We start from the raw sequence: 24462 nt of genomic DNA, 5'->3' as shown, positions 1-24462 counted from the left end.
TGTTGCAGCTGTAGCAATACAGGGCCATGCAAAGCCCAAGTTTCCGTTTTTGGCACATGGAGGGCAGCCAATTAGAGCCAAGCTCATGCTTGGGGGGTTAGGCTCTGCCAACATATGTACTTATGCAATCACTCCACCTATTCTGAAGCACTTATAAATTCACTATACACTCTCCTTGCAGTACTCTAATGATCCAGTCTCTACCTGTGTACTTATACAATGACTGAGACAAAGTTACATAACCAAAGTTTTCCCCACTGCCAGAGGTAACATGGTTGCGAGCGCTGTCCACAGCAGAATGTCATGTAGTAGGGCCCAGGGGCAGCATCATGCATATATAATAAACACACAGACTCAGTTAGATAGATAGTGGAACTGGGTACGGGCACGTGCGCTCGGCCCCTTTTTATTACCAGGGTCACATGTCCAGTGACATCTGTGCTGGATGCGTGTGGGGTGAGTGTAAGCCAGCCCTCAGGGAATGGTTGGTGCTGGCAACAAGTACAACAGTAATCATCGGATCACACACAGAGATTCAGTCATAAAGGGTCCATGACTTGTGCTGCACTAAGTTAGGGGCACCAGATGTGAAATAATACAAAAAAGATTCTATCGTAAAGGGTTAATGACTTGTGGTACACTGAGGTAGGGGCAGCAGATCTGAAATCACACACCAAAGATTCTATCATAAAGGGTCCATGAGTTGTGGTGCCCTGAGGTAGGGGCATCAGAAGCATTCCGCGTGTGTACAGCTAGCGATGATGCGTGGTCTGGGAGGGCCGCACTGGTAGCAATGTCTGTTGCCTACTGGACTGCGTCATCTGCAATCGCAACTCAATCTGAATTGTGAGCCCTGCAGTCCGCAATGTAGATGGAAGGCAGTAGTCAGCAAAGACATCGAGGAATGCTTTTTGTTTCCTCTTGACAAAATCCGAGGACATAGAGTACAATTCTGTCTGCAATTAATAAATCATGTCTCAATGTAAATTGTGAGCTCTGCTGACCGCAGTGAAGGTAACAAAAGATGAAATATGTATGGAATACATTGTCGAAATGTGTAGGTTTTGGGGACATTATAGTTAGTTGCCTACTGGACTCTGAAATTAATGAATCAAGACTGAATTTGAACTGTGAGCTCTGCTGGCCGCAGTGTAGACTGCCATTCAGTGTTCCTTTGGACTTGCAAGATGAATTTGGTCATTGTACTAAAGCCATAATTGATATCAAAAAAGGTCTTGAAGCAAGGATACGAAAAGGATATTGTGTAGGTTTCAGGGACGTTGTAGTTAGTTACCTACTGGACTCTGTAATTAATTAATCAAGACTCAATTTTAATTGTGAGCCATGCTGACCGCAGTGTAGGCCAGAGGCAGCGGTCAGCAAGGGCCCACAGCCATGTGGCGTTGAGTTGAGCTGCACAGTTAGTGGCATCAGAAGTATTCAGCGTCTGCGGAGCCTGCGATGATGCGTGGTCCAGGTGGGCCGCACTGGTAGCAATGTCTTTTGTCTAATGAATTCTTCCTTAATACGGCTACGTGGCGATGACTTGTGGTGCAGTGAGTTAGTGGCACCTGAAGCAACCAGCGTGTGCGCACCCTGCGATGATGCATGGTCCGGGCGGGCCGCACTGGTAGCAATGTCTTGTGTCTAATGAATTCTGCCTTAATAAGGCCACGTGGCGTTGACTTGTGGTGCACTGAGTTAGTGGTACCTCTGGCGCTTAGCGTGTATGCAGCCTGCGATGATGCGTGGTCCGGGCGGGCCCACACTCGGAGCAATGTGTCTTACCTACTGGACTGCGTCATCTGCAATCGCGACTCCATCTGAATTGTGAGCTCTGCTATCCGCTGTGTAGATCGAAGGCAGTAGTGTATACAGACATAACTCTGCGGTGCTGTGCCGCGGTGTTCGCCGGGGGCCTGTGTCGAGGAGGCCCACGGTCATGGCAGCAGCCACCTGGCAGGGTGAGGGCCGCCGCTCTGGCAGACACGTTGGCCTTCACACAAGTGAACCACGCCCAGAGTCCCGGCCTATTTATTCACACTTCTACGCTGGAGTGGCGTACGTTCGACCAGCCCGCTGCGCTTCCGCTTACATGGGACGACGACACAGGTACATGACCGAGATCTTCCCCACTGCCTGCGGTAACATGGTTGCGTCCACTGTCCACAACACTACAAGCACCAGCAGTATATGTACACATGGAGAGGTTTGTGCTGTGCATAGTGAGGTCTGTCCAGCACATCACCGCTACACTTGGTATTGTGTGCATTATTATTGGTGGGTGACTTGTGTCCTTCACACATGTTTGGTTGCCACATCTCGCAACATTCAGCTATTGTGTGGCTGAGGGGCCATGTCGTTTTTGGAAGGTTCGCTGTCCTGTTGTGCGCTGCCTTGGTGGTAGTAGGGGGGGTGGTCCGAGGGGGAGGTCCTGAGGGTGGTGGCAGTGGGTTTTGTGGCCTTCTTGGGTGTGGGAGGTGCATGATCAGTAGCTCTATGACATGTGTTGGTCTTCAGATGTGATTCTGGGCTGGGCTCCCTTTCACACTGTAGGTAGTCGTCCTACTTTACACCAGTAGAAGGCAGATGTTACATTCCTACTGCTAACGCAGCTTATCGCCTGTTTTTGGATCGCACCACAGATTTGGCTGCTCGTTGCATAGGAACGCCTACTCTGCATATTATTAGCCTTGGGACACACCTCTTGGGTATTAGGAACTCACTCCAGCAGAGGCCAGCAGGGCTCAGGCCGGTCCAGTTGCGGCCAAGTGCAGCATGCTTGCTGGGCAGTTTCAGGGAGGCCTCTAGAGCTTGTTGTGTCCCTGTAGCTCAAACAGGATGTCAGCCAACTGACCTTTGGAGTCACCCACGTAAAATAGAATGAAGGGAGCAGGTCCAGGCTTCCTTCTCATAGACTCTTCGAACCCGTCCCATCCGCTGATCGCACCGCTGAGACGCCGAACTCGGAGACGTAGTTCCCTTCTCGTCCGACGCCCTTCTTCACAGACTCCGAGGTCCCCATCTGATCTCGAGGGAGAGTGAAGGGGGACTCCGCCCCTGAAACACTCTGGAGGACTCGAACCACCTTGCCCCACATAGGACGGATACTGGTCCCAATACGAATTATCTTTTGGACAATAATGAACTAGGAGCTGTATTACATGGGTTTTTGGCGTATCGGCATATGATCACCCGATGGAAATTTTCACATTAGAATCCACGAAATGAGATTCAACACTATCAGGAATCACCTACGGTACAATTTACATTTTGAACTATTCAAGCCTTGAGAAAGCCCTGTGGGCGAAACGCGCGTCGGCTGCGATCTGAACATTGGATATTTACTTGGCTAATAATAAAAAAATTCAACACAACAACCCTATCAAGATTGGACAATGATGTACATCTTTCTATGAACTTTACAATCCATGGATAATACCCAAGGAAATGGTTAATTCAGGGTATTATTAGACTATGGTGGTGTGCTACGTTGCCTTTCTAGTGGTTTCCTTCTCATAGAGCAGGGGAGTCCGTAAGCTGAAAGGCAGCCCCAGTCCTTAATCTGGAGGGCAGTCTTCTGATAGCAGAAGGACAGTCCTCTGGGGAACAAGGTAGGCCTCAAGCAGCAGGAAAGTGGTCAGGTGAACAAGGCAGTTCTTCTTCTATGATGTACACAGGTCCAGGAGTGTATTGATGATTGGCTCAGGAGGTCAAATATGTACACTTCCTGCCAGCCTTTAAAGTGAGGGAATTCCCTAAATTACTCCGCATCTGGTTCTGGAAAGTTAGTCCCTTCCCCTGGCAAGGCTCCAAGAAGTCTGAGGTGACAATTTCCTTTGTGTGTGCTGGAGGCAAGCCCTTTTAAGTGCAAGTGGGGCAGGGAACAGGTCTGCCCACAGCCCTCCTCGATTCCCACACCTTGTTCGTTTTGTGTTGCTGTCTGAAAAAAATACACAAGCCCCCAAAAGCAGAGCCATTCACAGTCATGTGGCCTAGGACATTTGCAGAAGCCACAGATGGTTATGAAAAAAAATTCAAACATTCTAAAAATGGCATTTTTAGAACTATTGCTTACAATTTGATTTTACCACTATAAAGGAATTTAAATTAAAATGAATTTGATAGTAAGCACAATCGGGGCACTTTGGTATTGCAGAAGGGGCAGCAGATGCTCGTGCGGCCCCTTCTGTAATACCAATAACACTGGCACACATATTTGCATGGCGGCGTGCCCCATGCAAATGAGGGAATCCCTTTGCCTCTGTGCCCTCGCCGTATTACAGACGCGGAATCAAAGGCAAAGAAGCTGTTAGGAGATCCAGTGACGGTGCGCCACCTTTCAGGTGGCTTACGGTCAGTGCGCCTGCTGAGAGCAGGCCTCTGCTGGGGGTAAATGGGGTCCTGTGAACCCATCATACATCCCCTTGCAGGCTGGTGCTGTCACTATTCTGCAAAATGAGGCAAAGGATATCTGGTTGCCTGTTTTAGGGAATCAGGCATCAACCTTGCACAGTAAAATGACCAAAGCACAAATCTCCGACCAGATTGGACAGCAAGATAAACACTCGCTGCTAACATCTGCTGTGGATCTGAGGCAAATTTTGCATTAGCATGTCAGCACGGCCAACTCCACTGTTCTTTTTTTCTGTTTCTTGATTTGGGGAGGTTAACACCTCCACATCCCACCTTTTTTTTAAAATCCCTTACCCCCTCTACCCTTTTCTTCCTCTGGACCCTAAAAACGCCTTACCTTATTTTACTTCACAGCACTCTTGAACCCGAATACCCCTTACCCACCTTTACTTATACCTACACCTAAACCCTAAAAACCCTTAACCACTACCCACCACTAAAGCCTAAAACCCCATTACTATCCTTTAACCCTACTGGCCCAAACCATAAAACATTTTAGCCTCTTTTTGCCTCTATCTGACCCTGAATCACAAAAAACCCTTACCTCTACCCACCCCAAACCCCTAAAACTCCCCTGGTACCCCTTACCTCTTCCCTCCCTTGAACCTTAAAAATCTCTTACTTCCCATTACCTCTACCCAACTATTAACTTTAAAAAGCCCTTACCTCCTTTTATAGCTACCTCCCTTTACAGCTACCTCCCACTAAATCCTAACATCCCCTTACCTCCTTTAACCTTACCTGGCCCTAAATCGCCCCAAAATCCTTACCAACCTTCACCTCTACACACTTCTGAACCATAAAACCCCCTTGTCATCCTTCACCTCTTTCCTCCCCTGAACCTTAAAAGACCCTTACCTCTCTTTTCCTCTATGTGCCCCATAACCCTAATCACCCCTGACTTCTCTTTACTCTATCCACCCCTGAACCCTAAAATCCCCCTGGCCACCTTTACCTCTTTCCTCCCCTGAACCCTATAAACCCCTCACCTCCTTTTACCACTATCCACCTCTGAACCATATAAACTCTTTATTCCCCTTTACCTCTACCCACTGGAACCCTAAAAACGGCATACCTTCCTTTACCTCTACCCGCTCCTAAAGCCTAAACCCACCTTGCTGCCCTTCATCTCTGCCCACCCCTGAACCCTAAAAACCCTTACCTCCCTTTACCTTTATTCGCCCCTGAACCCCAAACTCCCTTTACCACCTCCTGCCCCTGAATCCTACAAAAAGCCTTACCTCCCTTTAGCACTACCGGCCTCTAATCTCTAAACTCTCCTGTCAAAAATTATCCGAGAGGGGTAAGTCCCTACCTCACTTAGTAATGACAGTTCTTGTTACAGGGTAAAGTCACTAATAAAACCTGAGGTCACCCCCTGGTAGTTATTGCACAGAGCAGATGGGCTTAGCTTGGAGGTAATGTGTAAAGTATTTATGCAGTACTAAAACAGGAATAAAGTTGAAATGCAAAACAATAAAAATCCCAAAATGAATTAGAAAAATAGAGGAAAATGTAATAAACAAAAACACACCACTATGACAAAAATCCAATAAGGGGAACCGGAGATATGAATTTTTTTTCGTTTTAAGTAAAAATAGCACCAAGAAGCCCAAGTGCCAATGATAGTCAATTGTTATGGTAGGCAGAGACCTAGACGCAATTTGACGCTGACCGAAATGGAGCACAGGTCAGATGCACCAACCAGGTTTGTCCTATCAAAGATTTTATCTTCTGACTTCAGTTTTTCAATTCCCAATCCACCACAGGAGTACACTTCTAAATCACCACAGGATACCAGGGAAGGAATTTAAAGATGTACCAGATGGCAGGCAGAGCCCACTCCAGGTTGAGATGCTGGACAGTTGCAGGAAAAGCCTCTTGGAGCTTGTTGTATCCCTGTAGTTTTTACAGGAGGCCAGCCATATGACCCTTGGAGTCCACTTCTTTGTCTTGGTACAAGAGGGAGCAGGTCCAGTCCTTCAGGGCTCTTCTCAGGTCTCAGACAGCAGGTTCTGTCCTTTTCTGATCTTCCACAGGTCAAGTAGTGTTCTGAAGTGGGTTGCTGGAGAATTCACAGTTATGCCTGGCTCAAGCTTGTGGTTGAGAATGATCTCAGAGGATGCCCTAACCAATGGGGTAAGGTTACCAGGGCTAACCCTACCCACTTTGGGCATTTTCAAGATGGCTAAAGTCTTCGGCCTCACTAAACCTAGGCTCTGAGGTTTAGGGGTGTGCGTAGTGAATGTACTATGGTATACCAATGTCCTCCTACATCTAAAACAAAAATCCAGTTTTAGGCAGTTTCTTTACCCCATAAAACACAGAGACTGAAGTCAGATAAAATAAAAGCTCAGATTTCAGCAACCAGACAGTAGATACCCACAACATGTTTTGGCATTCTGTTTCCCTTCTTTGTTTTGCACCCCAAATGTTATATGTTAAACCCCAGTTGACCTATCAAGCAGGAAGTGACATTCAAGCATGATTTGACACTCTAATGTAAAAGAAGATTCTCACAGCTCCACCCCAGTGTTCTCTCCAAACCACTTCTTGGGCAGCTCTTTGGTGCCTAGCTGACTAGAAGGACAAAAAGGAAGGCAAGCCCAGTTGTGAGCTATATCTGCCTGTGACTGTGGAGGACCCTGATACAATATTTATTAAGGTCCTTGCTCAGACAACCCTCTGAAGTGCACCCAGGGACCCAGACACAATTCTGTCAAAGGGATGACACCCCCTCCCCACACCCAAGCTCATTGTTCCTGTCCTTGGAGCAGACACTTCTCACCACAGGGGAGCCACCAAGCTGCCAGGTGACTGTTGAATACTCACAGAAAGACCCCCATAGACTTTAGGCAGATAAAATGTAATTTTTCAAGAGTATCTTTTCCATACTAGTTAAACAAAATTCGACTATACCATTAAATTGGATTTGGTTTAACTAGCAAAAAGAGTCCTTGAAATATTTCTGTAGCTATGGCTAATCTAGAATTAGTGTTATAAGGTGTTATAATGTAATCCTGCGTTTCTCTATGGAAGCAACCAGCCTTGTTACGGAGAAAATAGCTTTTATGATTTTTCACTGGTAGGACATATGGAATACTGAACTTCTACATGTCCTACTTTTAAGTACCATGCACTAAACCTTGTGGGCAATGAGGCCTACCTTAGGGGTGACTTATTAATATCAAAAAAGAAGATTTAGGCCTGCTAAAAAGGTTTAGTTTGACAAGCCGAATTGGCAGTTTGAAACAGCACAACTAGGCTTCAGTGGCAAGCCTGGAAGCATGCTTTACTCTGTCACTGTAGTAGTTACCTCAATGAGTGCTGCATCTCACTGGTAACATTTAACCTACAGGCCCTAGACAGACTGTATGTACCATATATTAGGGACCTATAGGTAAGGTAAATATTCCAATCAGGCCCATACCAATTTTACCATGTTGAAAGAATGAGCACAAACATTTTACCACTGGTTATCAGGGGTAAAGTACACAGAGTTCAGCAAAAAGGCCAAAAAAAAAAATTGGGGTGGCCCTGCGGAAAGGGCAAATTTCCAACACCTCCTAACTTCCTTTTCCTCTACCTGTCCATTGATACCTAAAATACCCTTAATGTCACGTATTACTACCCACCACTGGACTAGAAAACCCCTTTAAAATCCTTATCACCCAGCACCCTTGCCCACATCCGAATGCTAAAAACACCTTTACTGGTCTTACTATCTTTCTTTACCCACACTGGAAACCTAAAACCTCTTTAAAATCCTTATCACCCAAAACCCTTACAAATAGAATTTTTTTCACATGTAATGTAATTACTTTGCAGAATTTAATTACTTTGTAGAATGTAGATAAACCTGTAAATGACAATAAACCATACTTGCACACTCTAATTAGATGCTTGCCTTTCTATTTCACTTCAAAAGTATGTGATTGTATATGTTTATCACAATCTGTGGCTCACAGACCTCGGGCAATTTCGACAGGTCAATCAAAAGTACCCAAACTGTCCCTATCCCAGCCCCAGAAATATAGGGCCCGATTACGAGGTAGTGGGAAACTTTCCGCCCGACACCGTCTTGGAGTCGGGAGCGACCGACCGATTATGATGCGACCGAATACGGACTGAGTCACATTGTTTCCTATGGGAGCCTGTGTTCTGACCAACAACACAGGCTCCTATGGGGAAATGGGGTGTGTGTGGAAAACCCTGCACCCTGTTGTGGGTACCACATGGTGCCTGTCACAAAGTGCAGGGTTTTACAAGGGGGTCCCTTAGGTACCCCCTCGGCCCCCAACCAGAGGCCGCAGGATGAAGGGGGCCATGCTAGGGGCCCCCAAAGTCACTCTCTGACGGCCTTCTCATGTCGGACAGGCCGACTCTGAAAGGTTGTTGGAAATCGGCATCATAATCTTATGGTCGGAAACGCTGTCCATAGAGGTGTACGATGCAGTTCCGATGGGTACGAATTCTCCAAGAGCCAGTTGGAACTGATTCGGAGTGACCCCCCGGTTTACCTTCCGACTGAGAGCATCGTAATCTGTCAAGCGGATTGTAAACTGACCAAGTCCATCGGAAGGGTTCTGACATGGTCAAGGAGATTCCGACTGTCGGGAGGGGGCTTTCCACCTGACATCATATTTAGCCCCTTAGTGTCTCCTACGCCCCTGTCTTCGTCTCTAAATCCTGTGATTCTGGACAAATCACATAATCTCCCCTGTGTCTGAAAGAATGAATGGGAATTTGTGTAATGTAACCAGTTCCCATAGTAAGTGCTCCAAAACTTTCTATCGTCAAGTTTGTTCAATAATAAAAAAGCAAAAAAAAAATACAAAATGGTACCTCATTCACAGCATGAACAGCGGATGGGCACTAATTAAAATTAATCAATCTGTGATTAGTCTGTGTGGCACAGACAGAAAAGGAAGTGATGCACATAGGCCAATTAGAAGCAGCAAAAACAACTGGCAATGATGTCAACGAATGATAAGCAATGAAGGGGCTGCAAGCCCTTTATTGTAAACAATACCTTTCCCTGCAGACAGCGCATGCGCAATCGACACGCCAGACCTACAAATGATTAGCCAACTGTTATTTCATTTGACATTGCTTTTGCAGTTATTTACTCACCGCTTAACTATTCTGTTTTTGCCTATGGAAAATACTCATGTGCATGCTCATTTTGAGTAAACACGAAGGTCACTGTCACATGGTGGGTCATTTCTTATTTTCATTGATTTGCAAGTTTATGGGTGGAACACTAAAGAATGATACGTTAGATTTATAGAACAAAAAAATATCACTTTTGAATAAAGCATAACAATTTGTTGTTTTTTTATCTTCTAGGTGCTGCTGCAACCATGCTGCCATTTCTAGCAGTATGTTTTCTTCTAGCCAACCTGTAAGTGTATCCTTGAGTTCTGAAAATATTGTAAAATCAAACATTTTTATGTAGTTTACAATTTGGGAAGCAAAAACAATGTTATCTGAATTTTAGTCGTGTGTCTTTTTAAAAGTGTGGATCTAAAAACTGAAATGTAAAAGACAATCCCCTAGAACATATGCAGGTTAGTCATTAGCAGGCTATTTCAAACCAGTATGCTCTCATTAAAGCTTTGTGCATGTTGTGCTATAGCAGCAAATCTTTTTCTAGGTCAGACAATATGAGAGAGGACCTCTCAGCTTCCAGAACTAAGTAGACACAGATATTGTCGGTTCCCTCTCCTTAACAAGCATGCTGCAGGGTCTCCACAGTATTCTACATAACCATCATCCATCATTAAAGTTGAAGAAAAATCTAAATGATTTGAAGTGCAAACATAAAAACTGGGAACCAGCAGGCATTATCTTAGTTTAGATCAGAAACCATTAATGTGTAAAATAAAAAATTGTCAACCAATGGGCTAGACCAAACTCATTCAATGCTTACATTGCCCAAAACCTACCAAAGTTAACTTCAAAATAATTTAGCAAGGGCGTGGGCAAAGAAAATAGCGGAGTAGGATATGAATAAAAAAAGAGGTCATACACAGAGGGGCACTGGAGTAGTTCTGAAAATTAGGATAGTATAATGTTTGATCGAGAGGGAAGCACAGACCTATGCATATGAGTTTATTTAATAATTATGAAGCAATTTGATATTAAAACGAGCTTGCTATTTAGAGATTAGCGCCTACTTTTCATAAGAAAACGGGCATATGGACTGGACATAAACTTAAGCAGATGTTCCACTACAATATTTAGACTGAAAGATTTCCCTTCGATAGCTGAAAAAGTGACTTGCTTCATTTACCACACGTTGTTACAATACAACCCTTACTATTTGCTCTGTGTAGTAATACTTGCATATTTGTTCAGTACAGTAATAATGCTTGCTGCACAATGGAAAAAAGCCCAGTCAGCCACCAACACAAGTAATTCTGGCTGAGCTCCAAAGGCTATGAATCTTAAAACCCAATTAATTTGATCAAGCATTCATGATTTAGTGGATAAATAACTAGGTCATTGAATACTTACTAAAGAGCAGTTCTGTTAATGGTTTCTGTAAATGAGCCACAATGTATTTCCATGAACTATGCTGCTTGAGTCAATCAAGTTAAACAGCACAATTTTTTAAAATATTTATTTTTATTTTTTACTGCGTTCACTTACTACGACCATTGCATACTAAATGGTAAAAAAAAGCCAATAGTATAAGAGTGGGGAAAGTGCATACGGAGGATAGATCAGTGTGAGAAGATTCAAGTGCTTGAGAGCCCAAAACGTTGAAGAGTGTGGTTGATAGGGCGCACATGGTGATGGTATAGAGAAGGCTGTAGAAGCTTATTTTTGCAAAACAGTGAAGGCACAGTGTGCAAGGGGGCATCAATGCACAAGGTGAATTACAAAGAAGACTGAACCATTACTACTGTGTCCCCTGGGTAATAGCGTATAAAGGATGCCCTGAACCCTGGTGCAAGCAAGGAAAATTACCTCCATAATTGATGGTCGGAGAGCAAACTACAGCACTGGCAGTGTTCAATGGGTCCCCGAAGGCTCTGGAGACCAGTGCCACTACACCTGCTACACCAATGGTAGCTATGCCCCTGCCCTTGGGTGAAACAAAGCCCTTTGCCTTATATAGAACCAGTGAAGCTGTTAAAGAATAGGTGGAATACCAGAGTGCAAGTTTGTTCCTGGCACCAGTCAGGCACTGTAGTATGTAGTTGCTGCAACTGTGTCACCAAATATTGTGTCAGTTCCAAATATAGTAATTTGCAATAAAGTGCTTTACTGACAAAAAAATGAACACTGTGGCAAAAAAGGTCTTCTCATACTCAGGTAAAAGTGGATGGATTTTCTTCCGAATATTAAGCTAATAGTGCAGGTTTTGGACATTATTCTGATTTATGTCTCAATTTTAAGTTCATCATGTCGTACAAAACACCCATTTGTGAATGACTAAGAAGGTCTTGTGAGCAGAAAAATTGACAATTGTCATGTCGAGGCCAGGTGGGTATGTATCGCAAAGAAGATGTTATCATTCAAACCCTTGTGGATTTTTGGTCATAGAACAGTCTCCAAGCTTCAATGGGGAAGGAAGTTTAGAGATCAAGCAAAAATTGGAAAGATTGCTTTAATTAAGATCATCTTTTTAGAAACGGAGTTACTACTGCTTCCTTCAGTTCAGATGGCAACGATCAAACATCGAAAGCCATTTATTGCCATGGAAATTCTGGCCATTCAACATTCTTTAAAGTAGGGACACTTAATCTTAACTTCTTTTCACTCACATGCACATGTCACACTCCCCTACCAGCCGACAATTCATTCTGTCCATGCCCGGCAACCAAAAATGGAACCGTACTAACCTTTTCACAGCAGACACACCAGGGTGCCCTTTATGTGCCAACCTAAGAATGGTATCACGCTTCTGTATAGGAGGGACAGAATTCCCCCTTTTAAACTACAGATCAGTTCCTCTACCACATTGTACATAAACACCATCTCAGGCTTCACTTCCCTCCTTGTAGGCCACCCTTCCACAACCCCTCTTTTTCTCTTGCCACAGCTCATCTATCTTCTGGCATTTCTTCCAACATTCCTCAGAAATTCCTTCAAATTCCCCAGTTATGATGTCTTTAATGTTGGCAATCATTTCATTTTCTCCTCCAATCCCTGCATTACTTTATTGACGAGGAAGACTTGACAAGAAATCGGCAGTCACGTTCCTCTTCTTGGGGACATATACAGTACTGAAAGTGTATTTTTGAAGTCTGGAGGCAAGCTTCTACATTCGATTTTTTTGGGCACCACAGTGACACCTGCTGGAGTATGGCTTAGGTACTCCACAGAATTTTTAAACATTTTACACTTCGGTTGTTGATGGGTGATCTGGGGGCCCACAAAATCCGGCAAATCTATTTAACTCTCACTACACACTCAAAAGCCACTATACATTGGACCTGAGCGGCATGGGAGGCAGACTTGCCCGCTCTGACAGATGACGATTGGGCCGAGGCGCTGGCTAGCCCCAGGTACTCCGCAGTTTCCACTAGATACAGGGTGATACAATTTAAATATCTCCACAGGATATATTACACACTCCTCCGCCTCTGGAAGATGGAGGCTATTCAGTCCCTCGCCTGCCTCTGCTGTGACTCGGACGAGGGGTTGTTTCTTCATACGGTGTGGAGTTGTGGCGCGCTGCAACACTTCTGGTCGGGCGTCCTGTCTTGCATGGGGCGGGTATTGGTATGGGACATTCCAGCAGTGCCTAGATTGACACTCTTTCACAGCACAGAAGACATTGGGGGAACAGATATAAAAGACACCTTCTGTTCTTGGGCCTTACATTGGCAAAGTGAGGCATTGCACAGCACTGGAAGGCTACGTCCCCACCATGTGTAGCAAATTGGAAAAAGGCCATGGATAGGTGCATGTCTGCAGAGATTGTGGTGTTTCAGGTGAGGGGCTGTCCACAAAAACATATTGTGGTATCGATTTGTCCTTAATGACGCAGCCTGTGAACTGAGATCCTCTTACACGGCTAGTGGTAAATGACTTGCTGGTTTAATATGATAGAATCATACAGATGTGGATGGAAACTCATTTGATGTGTTTGTGCTACGTTTTTGGTGGTATTTATGGTGCCTGGTTGGGGGAGGGGGGTGGGGGGCTGTTCCAGGTCTGATTTTCTGCAGACCTTCTGGGTGGAACATTTTCAGTAACTTGAGTTTTTACAATATGCTTTTGAACGGTATGTTGCTTGCCGGGCTTGGCCCATCTGGTACTACGGAAAATCAATAAAATCTGTTGTCAAAAAAAAAAAACATTTTACACTTGTTCCCTTTGGGGGTTATTCCATGTTTTCCAACCTGTTACATACTTAATCATGTGACATCGATGTTCCTCTTCGTTTCTAGCAAATATTAAAATGTCATCTTGAAAGCATTTAACATACTGACCAATGTCTCTGAATATGTGAAACATTGCCCTTTGGAAGACGGAGGCCACTGATGCTAGACCAAATGGCATCCTGGTGAACTGAAAAAAAGCTTGAGGAGCAATGAATGCTATCAGATGTCTAGACTCATCATCCAATTCTATCTGATGATAAGCTCTTGCATTTTTTTTGTTCTTTACATGCACAATTATCTGGTCTCTAATCATTTCATCAGACATGTGACCAAAGTTGCAATGCATGGATAATCCTCTAAGTGGTGTTAAAAAAAAGTCAAAAGATTTGTTTTCTTTTTGCTCCCTGTTATACAATTTAAATCTGTTAAGCACAACACTTGTGGTAGGTTTAAACCTCAATTCCATTCTCAGCAGTGCTTCTTTGTACACATCCATTTCAGTTTGACCACTGGGAGGTGTAGCTTGAGGTAGTGTCCTCAAAACTACTTGACTTGCTGATCTTAAACAATACAAAAACATACTCTTCTTGTGCTCTCCTCCTTTATGTCTGCCATCTATGGCCCTCATATAAGTAATAAACTCCTCCTTCCATCTTATCCCCGGAATGGGAGGCTGTCCCTTGCTCTGTAAAATCTTAGCTGGAAGGTCAATTTGCATGGTATCTCTATCCAGTATGCAAAAATATACCTTGAAGAAATTCCTAGCAGCACAAAAATTCATCCTTGTCTAGTAACCTTAATACCTTGATGCTGACTGAATATAGAATTGTCTAATCACAATGTTCCCAAATATTAGGCTTATTAATTGTCGATCATCATTCACGGCATAAAAATACCATAAAATCAATATTAAGGAGATGAAAAGTTACTTAGAAAATGTTTAATAAGGTGAACCATAAATCACCGTACACCAAGAAATGTAATTGGGCCCGGATCTGTAAAAGTGAAACACGCAACACAGGTACACCCTGATGCTGTCCACTACCAGGACTTCCCCATGAAATCTCAGAAAGAGAAAATACTAGACTTGATACCATACACTGACCCAAAATGGCTGCCATTCAATGTAGCGAGGCAAATAACGTTCCCGGAAGAGTGTAGGGCATGGCTTCCCAGGCGTCACTATGCAGGGTCAGCTCGCGGTAAACACAGTAGAAGTTCCACTTCCCGGTGTCACTCCACAGCTCCCAGTAAACACAGCCAGGTGGTACTACAGATTCTGCTCCTTACGTCACAAATAGATGACGGTGAGTCATGATGCTCAGTAAAATTTCTTCATGAAATCCATGAAAACAGTCAGTCCTTTTAGGAAATATTATTTTTCCATGTGAAATCAGCAAATAGGCGTATTTGCTCCTTCTCCTAGGAATAGTCCCAGCAGCAATACCATGCAGGTCCAACAACTCATGAAAATTCGAAAAACAAATATCCACAAAATTAGTAAACACAGTGGATTTGGGAAACAATACGTTCCTGGGCCACTAACTTGACAGGATGTCTCCTCAACTTGTCGCCATTGTTAGAAAATCCAAAAGTCCATATTCAGTAGTAGTGTTGTAAATCGAAACAACGATGTGATTAAGCATTTACTAAAGACATTAATTCCCCTCTTATAGAGCATGTTTTCTCCGTTATGTTGACCGAAGTTCGGACTCCATTTTGTATTGTCATGTTTCCACGTGTTCCCCACGAGAAGAGTCCAACCTCTGTGTTAGTTGCTCCTGTAATCTGCCTAGTAACAGTCTATAAATAGCTCCTTTGTCCATCTGGCACATGCCCAGACTTGACCACATCTGTTATCAGTTAGCCTTGCTTGACCATGTTTTCGCGGGCTCAAGGAGTGTGTTAGCTCCGCCCACATATTGATTCAGTATCGAAAATGACCATAAATGGTAATGTTCTTCGGTCTCATGTTGTATCCACCCACTTATGAGCCCCTCTGTTGTGTATAAAAGGGGACCGTGTATGCAAGTTCTTTGTGCTACTCTATGCAATACTGAAGAGTGTTGTGTGGATTGTAGGACCACCCTTAAGGGTTAATAAATGCTGTCTTTGTACTTTGCAGTTTCCGTGCCAACTTCCTTATAGATTCCATTACAGGAGAGCGAACCCTTGTGTCCTGCGGGCCTAGCTGGGGCCTGTACTCATCAATTGGCGCCCGTCACGTGGGGCTCATCGGCGACTCGGATGCTCGAAGGACTGGTCGCGACGAAGGTGAGGAACTTGGCCGGGGACGTGATCACTGCCAGCGGCGTCTTAGCCCTGGCATCCCGAGGTTTTTCTTCCTTCCCTTCCGAGCTGACCGTCTGGGTGGCGCCGGTCCCCGACTGAGACCTCTTCTGTCGGTACTGCCGTGAAAGCCGTTTGGGCGATTGTGGAGCTTGGCAGTTGGAATCTGGACTCTTGATTGGTAAGAACCGGTGTACGGTACTTGCTCCGAGTTTTTGAAGCCTGGTCCGGCTATTTGAGTTTGATTTGTGATGACTAGTCATATTTTGTATTTGTCTTTGTGAAAATATATGCGTTGCAACACATATAGGCAGGTAATGTGGAGAGATTTCTCCGGAGCTGTGTAACTTTGAACGGCGCAACGATTAAGTGCCATTTTTCTATACTATTGCATATTTTGCATTATTCCTGAGCATGCCTGCTTTTAGCGCACTCCGTAAGTGGTGTTGCTGTTTTAGAAACCGGTTGAACCTCGAGGAATCTGCTCCAGCTCCCCCAGAGGGGACTCCTAATAGGGATATGTACGTGAAGCATGGTCTTTCTTCCATAATGTACAGCACAGTATGGAGGAAATATACAAAAAAAGATCCTGAGTTGCGATGGCCTTTGTATGGATCGTTTGATATACGTAAGATTGAGTATGTGGAACAGTGTATGTGTAAGCGGCGTGCTCGTCAGGATATGTTTGAGTGTGTACGGTTGTGGGTGAAGGAGGTGCGTGAGCGAGAGAAGCGCGAGAAAGCGCTGTTTGATAAGGAACAACGGAAGAATGATCATGTGCGAGCTCAGGAAGCGAAGCGTCGGGAAGACAGAGAACAGACAGAGAGACAAGAGAAAGAGCGTAGGCTGCAAGTTTCGGGTCAATATGCTGTTCGGCAGCCACTCTATCCTGTCCTTAATAATCTTGATGATGATTTTTATTTACTAGATCGCTCTCCGCCCCTTTATGTTGGCGCATCTGCTCCGAGGCCGCAAGATTCTGTCCCGGGTCCGGGTAAGGTAGATACGCGGTCCATGTTATCGGCTGAGCATATGGCTGAGCTTTGGCAAATCTCTTTCCGTGCACTTAAGGGTAAGGTGTCCGTGGATGAATTGTTCCATACTTGGGGGTCGTGGCAGGATAGAGAGAGATTGTATTTTTTGAGTCATTTCGCTGAGGAAGTGATTGCTGCTTTTCGGAAATATTCTAGTGTCTTTGAGCCTGAAGAAGTGACATCGGATGCTAAAGCATTACATGATGGTGTTTTTTCTCCCTCTAAGGCTTCAGATACGGCTCGGCGGCTATTCGCCTTGCGGGACGCGGTGCTGGCCCATAAAGAAAAAGCACGCCAACGAGCAGGGGAGGAGACGCAGGCGGATTCGTGTACTACAGAAGGCCACTCATCCACCTCTCAATCAGATAAGAGCGATCTAGTGCATGCTAAGCCAATGCGCGAGGCGGCGCCTTTGTATGTCCCTCCTAAAGGAGCGGGGACTAGCTCGGACATTACCTCCGCCGATGCTAAGGGATATTTTGTGTATAATTGGGTTTATACTCCGTGGCATAGAGCTGATGTGATGGCATTAAAGAATGCGCTGCCTGACCCCCGCAAGAATCCAGCGGCCTTCTACGAAGAAGTCGAGGGGGCCTTGAATTCTTGCGTTATGACTTTAGCGGATATAGACCTGTTCTTTGGCCTTATTCTACCACCGGATATGTGGCGATCTGTCCGAAAAGTAGATGATGCAGTTGCCTTTAAGGCCCGGTGGTCTGACCTTGAGGATGAGGATAGGGAACGGAAGCCCGCGCAGAAACCGCCCCAGATTATTTTAGATCTTCCTGCTGCTATTGTGGCTAAGCTGAAGACAAATATTCCCCCTAAAAAAATTGACTGGAATATGTTAGCTGCATGTAAACAGAAAGCTGACGAGTCAGTTGCGGACTTCTTTACGCGCTTTGAGGAGACGTTTCATGATTTTAGTGGCCAGTCGCTTACTGACGATACGGGCCGCCACCTTTTTGCGGATAAATATGTGGCTAATCTGCTGCCGGCAGTTGCGGCCCGTCTAAAAGCGAGTGAAAGTTCTTGGTCCACCGCTACACCGACGGCCCTCCTGACTATCGCCCAGTATTATGAGCGTCAGGAGCAAGAAGCAAAGGGCCAGGAGGAAAAGAAATCGAAAGATTTGAAGATAAAGGTGATGTTGGCACAAGTCTATGGCCCGCCCCGGCGGGGTAGTAATAGAGGTAGGGGAGGATCTTATGGTCCTCCCTCGGGCCGATCTGATTTAAATAGGAACCAATGTGCGTATTGTAAGCAATCGGGTCATTGGGCTAGGGACTGCCCGGTGTTGCATGCATCGCGTCAGGGGCATACCTCTGGTGTCCCGCGAGGTAGAGGGGGTTTCTCGAACTTTCGAGGGAAGTCTAACGAACAGGCTCGTTTTGACTCTGCTGGGCAGCACCGCGATAGATCAAACGTTTTTGATCGCCAGCATCAGTACCAAGCGTCGGGGATTGACCGGTCAGGGTACTATGACTCTCAGCATGCATAGGAATGCGTTGGATGGGGGTTAGAATCAGTTGAGGTGCCGGTCGATCAGAAGGGCCCTTATGTATCGGCTGAGGTTTTGGGCTCTACTGATCAGTTCCTAGTGGATACAGGAGCGACACGTAGTGCACTGTCTAAGCAATTGGTTCCGGGGGCTCCCCCATCCGGCTTAATGGTCACATCGGTAGGGTTTGACGGAACACTCTCCCGAAGCCCTCTTTCGCAGCCCCTCATGTTTAAAGTTGACTCTTTTTCTGCACCCTGTCCGTTTCTGCTTGCCCCGTACACACCGGACAACATTATGGGTCTTGATATGTTAAAGCATTTTAGGGCTACGATCCGTTGCTCCCCTGCTGGTGTACGGGTAATATTGAATGACAATTACCCCCGATCAGAACGGATGTGTATGATGTCTGAGGATGCGCTGTTAGCTACCCTCCCTCGTGCTTTGTGGGCAACTTCGGATACTGATGTGGGACAAATGGTGATTCCACCGGTCCACATTAGCGTCAAGGAGGGGGCGGTGTTACCACGCCTCCCACAGTACCGTATTTCCCAGGAGGGTGAGGAGGCTCTTATACAGATAGTGCAGGATTTGATGGCGGTAGGGGTAGTGGAGGAAGTCCCCTACAACATTTGTAACAGTCCGATTCTTCCCATACTGAAAAAGGATACGGATGCCAGAGTTTATCGGTTTATAATTGATTTGAGAGAAGTGAACAAGATCGTGATACCTCAGTACCCAGTGGTTTCCGATATCACGACGTTGCTTACTTTGGTCCCGCCTACGGCAACCATGTTCTCAGTGATTGATTTGAAGAATGCCTTCTTTTCCATTCCTATTCACCCTGATAGCCGATATCATTTTGGGTTTACATTAAATAATAGATCTTATCGTTTTTGTAGGATTCCCCAGGGCTACACAGAAAGCCCTAGCATTTACAGTCAGGCTTTGAAACGACAATTGGATTCCTTTGCTCTGCTTGAGGGTGTCGCCCTCATTCAATATGTCGATGACATCTTGCTGGCGGCTGACACCCTGGAGTTGTGTGAAAAAAGTACGTTATCCTTACTTTCCTTTTTAGCATCCCACAATCATAAGGTATCTAGGAAGAAATTGCAATTCTGTAGACCAAAGGTGACTTATTTGGGTCACCTTTTGTCTAAGGAGGGACGTGCACTCACACCGGATCGTATCCAAGTAATTCTGGATACACCGAGACCGTCCACACAGAAGGATGTGCGTGCATTTCTGGGTCTTGTTTCTTTTTGTAGACAGTGGATATTGGGGTTTTCGCACATAGCTAAGCCATTATTAGCCCTCTTGACAAAGGACACGCCTATCCCAATCCCTTGGTCAGATGAGTGTGATACTGCTTTTCAGCAACTACGACAGGCCCTTTGTTCAGCACCAGTGTTAGGGACCCCTGATTATGCAAAACCCTTTTCGTTGTATGTGCATGAGAAAGATGGATGTGCATTGTCAGTTTTAGTGCAGATGCACGGCGATAAGCAGCGCCCTTGTGCATATTTTTCGGCTGTACTTGATCCTGTCGCCCGAGCATTACCGGGGTGTTTTCGCTCGGTTGCGGCGACAGCTGTGTCAATACGCCAAAGCGAGGGAATTGTGTTATCCCATAAGCTGTTGGTATTAGTCCCCCATGCTGTCGATGCCCTGCTCAATCAAACGAAGACGCAGCATTTGACCAGCGCCCGTTTAACGGGATATGAGTTGACGCTTTTGGCTCCTCATATTACGATAAAAAGGTGCGTAACGTTAAACCCGGCAACATTGTTGCCATACCCCGAAACCCAGCCTGAGGCGCGGAAAGCGCATTATTGTATTCTCGTGACTGAGGAACAAACAAAGGGTCGTATTGATCTCCAGGATACGCCCTTTCCAGATGTAGATGGAGAACTGTGGGTGGATGGATCATGCCTGAAGCTACCAGATGGTACGACTTCAGCAGCGTATGCGATTACCACATTGCAAACGATAGTGGAGACAGCACGCATACCACAGAAATCAGCTCAAGCAGCGGAACTGATAGCATTAACACGAGCATGTGAGCTCAGTACAGGACTATGTGTGAATGTTTATACAGATAGTCGCTATGCCTTCGGAGTAGCGCATGACTTCGGCCTACTCTGGAAGGAGAGAGGGTTTTTAACGTCACATGGAGTACAGATAATGCATGGAGAGTTAGTTCACAATCTTTTAACCGCATTGACATACCCAAAGAAAATTGCCATTGTTAAGTGTAGCGCCCATAGGAAAGTAGTTGATAAAGTTGGAGAAGGGAATGCGTTGGCAGATCGAGTAGCACGGGAGACTGCGATGCAGCCCGGTGCTACTGCCGTGTATGTAGTAAAGTCACAGGTGGAAAGATGGCATGATGCGAAGAAGGAAGTGCGAGAAATGCAGAGGACCGCTTCTGACAAAGAGCGGGAACAATGGGCTAGTGAAGGAGAACTGGATGACGAGGGCTGCTGGAGAAATAAGCAGATGGATAGATGGAAATTACCCACGGCTTTTGTACAGCCTATGGTTCAGATGGCACATGGGCTAGCACATGTTGGAGCTTCCGCAATTGTAAAATTGCTTACCCAAGTTTGGGAGCATCCAGAGATTGCTAGCACGGCAAAGAGGGTGGTGCAGACCTGTATGATCTGCCTGAGGTATAACCCAGGAAAGGGTACTCGAACTCCAGCAGGAGGATTCGTGACACCCACTGCACCCTTCGAGGTTTTGCAGATGGATTACATCCAGCTTGAGCGCTGTAACAATCTGAAGTATGTTCTAGTAGTGGTCTGCGCTTTCAGCAAATGGGTTGAAGCGTACCCTACGAAAGACAATACTGCAATGACTACTGCGAAGTTGCTGCTGAAAGAGTTCTTCCCTCGATATGGCGTCTGTAGACTTCTGTGGAGTGATAACGGCCCTCACTTTGTAGCGGATGTTATAAAGTACGTCTTGAAGGGCCTGGGCATCACCCAGAAGTTCCACGCCGTGTTTCACCCTCAGTCTGCAGGCCTAGTTGAGAAGTATAATGGTACACTGAAGCTTAAGATCGCTAAGATTCAAGCTTCGACGTCTTTGACTTGGCCAGACGCTCTGCCACTGGCGTTATTGTCAATTAGATCGGTACCACACTCTCGAACTGGCCTTACACCTTATGAAATTGTTTTCGGACGCCCAATGAATATTTGGGGTCCACCAAGACCTAAGGCTGTGTATGATGTACCTTGTGTAATGATGAACGATTATCTGGCACAGTTAACGGATAACTTGATTTCTATCCATCAACAGGTCCGAGAGGCGCTCCCTGATCGGTCTACCGGTGAAGGACATGGTCTCCGGCCTGGGGACCACGTGATGGTGAAAGTTTTCGACAGGACGAACAGCTTGGAACCGAGATGGGTGGGTCCTGAGCAGGTCCTCCTCGCAACGAGGACGGCTGTGCGAGTCTCCAACAGAAAGAATTGGATCCATTCCCTGCACTGTAGGAAGGTGCCGCCCGGATTGGTGGAAGCTGCCGTGCTGACCGATCAACGAGAAATCTTGGCTGCAGAGACAGGCCGTGCTGCAGAGCCAAACGTCACTGAGGAGCTCTTTCTGGACCACGCGACTCCTGGAGGAAGGCGATATCATCTTCGACCAAGGAAGTGAGTTTTCCAGTACCGGGACATACTGTCAGAACGGCCCTTGGGTTAGTGAAACGGAGAGCCGATGAGGCAAGGGGGGGGGATCAGCCCTGCATTAGTGTAGCGACACCCGTCTTGGCCCGCTGGTGAAGAAATCAACCGCTGCCCAAGGGGAAGAGTTCTGACAGACTTTTAGTTTCAGGAAGATATTGGGTTTCATTTTTACCTTGACATGGAGAAAAAGAAAATCCTTTGTGCATTAGGGTTCATGTTGACAGTAGCCATTGTTGGGATAACCACATGGTTCGTGGAGGATGTAACTCCTGCTCGGAAGATTCTTGTGTTGACAACTCCGGTGCCTGAGGAGCACTACTTTTATACATTACCGTATCAAGAGTTGAAGCATCGACAGTCTTACTTGAATAACACTTTCATCCAGATGCTGCATCATACCCACGTTGCTACGAATGCTACGAATTGTTGGATATGTGGGATGATGCCAGCTCATCAGAAGAAAGGAGGAACGCCATTTATACCACTTCCTTTCTCTCATAATGGCTCTTGTAGAGCATGGTATACTTTGCTTTTTGCTACTCGGAAACCGACAGTGGGACGATTGCTCTTCAGACTCAATAAAGAATGCCATCAAGATAAAAATGGGTATCCACAAGCGAATGGGACAATTTGGGAGTGGGAAGAGTACCGACCAGACAATGAATCCATTCCCTACATCTTCACGAACACAAGAGACACTGTGGGAAAGGACAAATTTGTGATTCAAGTAGCACAAGCTCAAGCGGACCTGTGTGTCCAGAGTGTGGGTTTTATCCCTGTTGGTGTTAGTGATTGTATTACTGTTCTGAATATTGATGGGTTGAACAATAGTACCTTTTTAGCCTCCCATAATACGTACTTTGTGTGTGGAAATAAAGGTTATTACCGTCTGCCAGCTGGGTGGTCTGGGGTATGCTATGTATCATTTCTATTACCTCCTGTATTCCTAGCACCCGCATCTTATCATAAGGATCTGAAATTATTGAATAATGTGACTGTAAATAGGTATAAACGTACTTTATCAATTGATGATGTAGATCAGACTGATACCAGTCTGCAGCAGTATATTGATTTTAACTTAGGATTGTTTTTCTTTGTTGGAGCTGCCCTGAACAGTAGAAAGATCCAAAGATTAACAAGAGTGGTAGAAGCGGTGACAAATCAGACCGCTGCTGCACTTGGGAATCTTACGGAGGAATTGCAAATTACTAGAATTGTTGCATTGCAGAATTGTATGGTATTAGACGTTATGCTAGCTGACAGAGGAGGAGCATGTAAAATTATTGGAAGTAGCTGTTGTGTGTTTATCCCTGATCATACGCCATCAGTTTATAATGCCATCAATAAACTGCATAAAATTGCAGCTGAGATCCATACAGAAAACGGCACTTGGTCCTTTTCTGGATGGTTTTGGGCGTTAATCACTGCCTGGGGATGGAAGGTTCTAACTGGTCTCTGCATTATTGTAGCGGTTCTGTTTTTGTGCTGTATCTGCGTTCAATGTGGTCCCTCACTCTGCTCATTATGTGTATCATTTTGTATCCCCGATAAGAAAACTATTGCCAATGTTGCTCACCAGAAACGTTTAGCTAAAGAAGTTGAGGAAATGATGACAATTGACATACATGATGATTATCCTAGCAAGCCGGATGTCTTCAGTAAATGCTGAAAGGGTCGTCTGTTGTAAATCGAAACAACGATGTGATTAAGCATTTACTAAAGACATTAATTCCCCTCTTATAGAGCATGTTTTCTCCGTTATGTTGACCGAAGTTCGGACTCCATTTTGTATTGTCATGTTTCCACGTGTTCCCCACGAGAAGAGTCCAACCTCTGTGTTAGTTGCTCCTGTAATCTGCCTAGTAACAGTCTATAAATAGCTCCTTTGTCCATCTGGCACATGCCCAGACTTGACCACATCTGTTATCAGTTAGCCTTGCTTGACCATGTTTTCGCGGGCTCAAGGAGTGTGTTAGCTCCGCCCACATATTGATTCAGTATCGAAAATGACCATAAATGGTAATGTTCTTCGGTCTCATGTTGTATCCACCCACTTATGAGCCCCTCTGTTGTGTATAAAAGGGGACCGTGTACGCAAGTTCTTTGTGCTACTCTATGCAATACTGAAGATTGTTGTGTGGATTGTAGGACCACCCTTAAGGGTTAATAAATGCTGTCTTTGTACT

At 45.4% G+C, this 24462-nt stretch overlaps 1 protein-coding gene across 2 annotated transcripts in view; it reads left to right on the top strand.

Moving 5' to 3' along the window:
• Window positions 1-24462, top strand: part of LOC146799439 (galectin-3-like) — a 242139-nt gene that overhangs the window by 33837 nt on the left and 183840 nt on the right. For both annotated transcript variants that reach the window (XM_085628073.1, XM_085628074.1), the window contains exon 2: window positions 9766-9820. In XM_085628073.1, the coding sequence (XP_085484199.1) occupies window positions 9780-9820 (41 nt within the window). In that variant the 5' untranslated portion in view covers window positions 9766-9779. The remainder of the gene's footprint in view (window positions 1-9765; window positions 9821-24462) is intronic.

This window comes from Triturus cristatus, chromosome 9 (genome assembly GCF_964204655.1).
Source record: "Triturus cristatus chromosome 9, aTriCri1.1, whole genome shotgun sequence".
Taxonomy (NCBI): Eukaryota; Metazoa; Chordata; class Amphibia; order Caudata; family Salamandridae; genus Triturus; species Triturus cristatus.
This window is presented reverse-complemented; position numbering and strand designations above follow the sequence as displayed.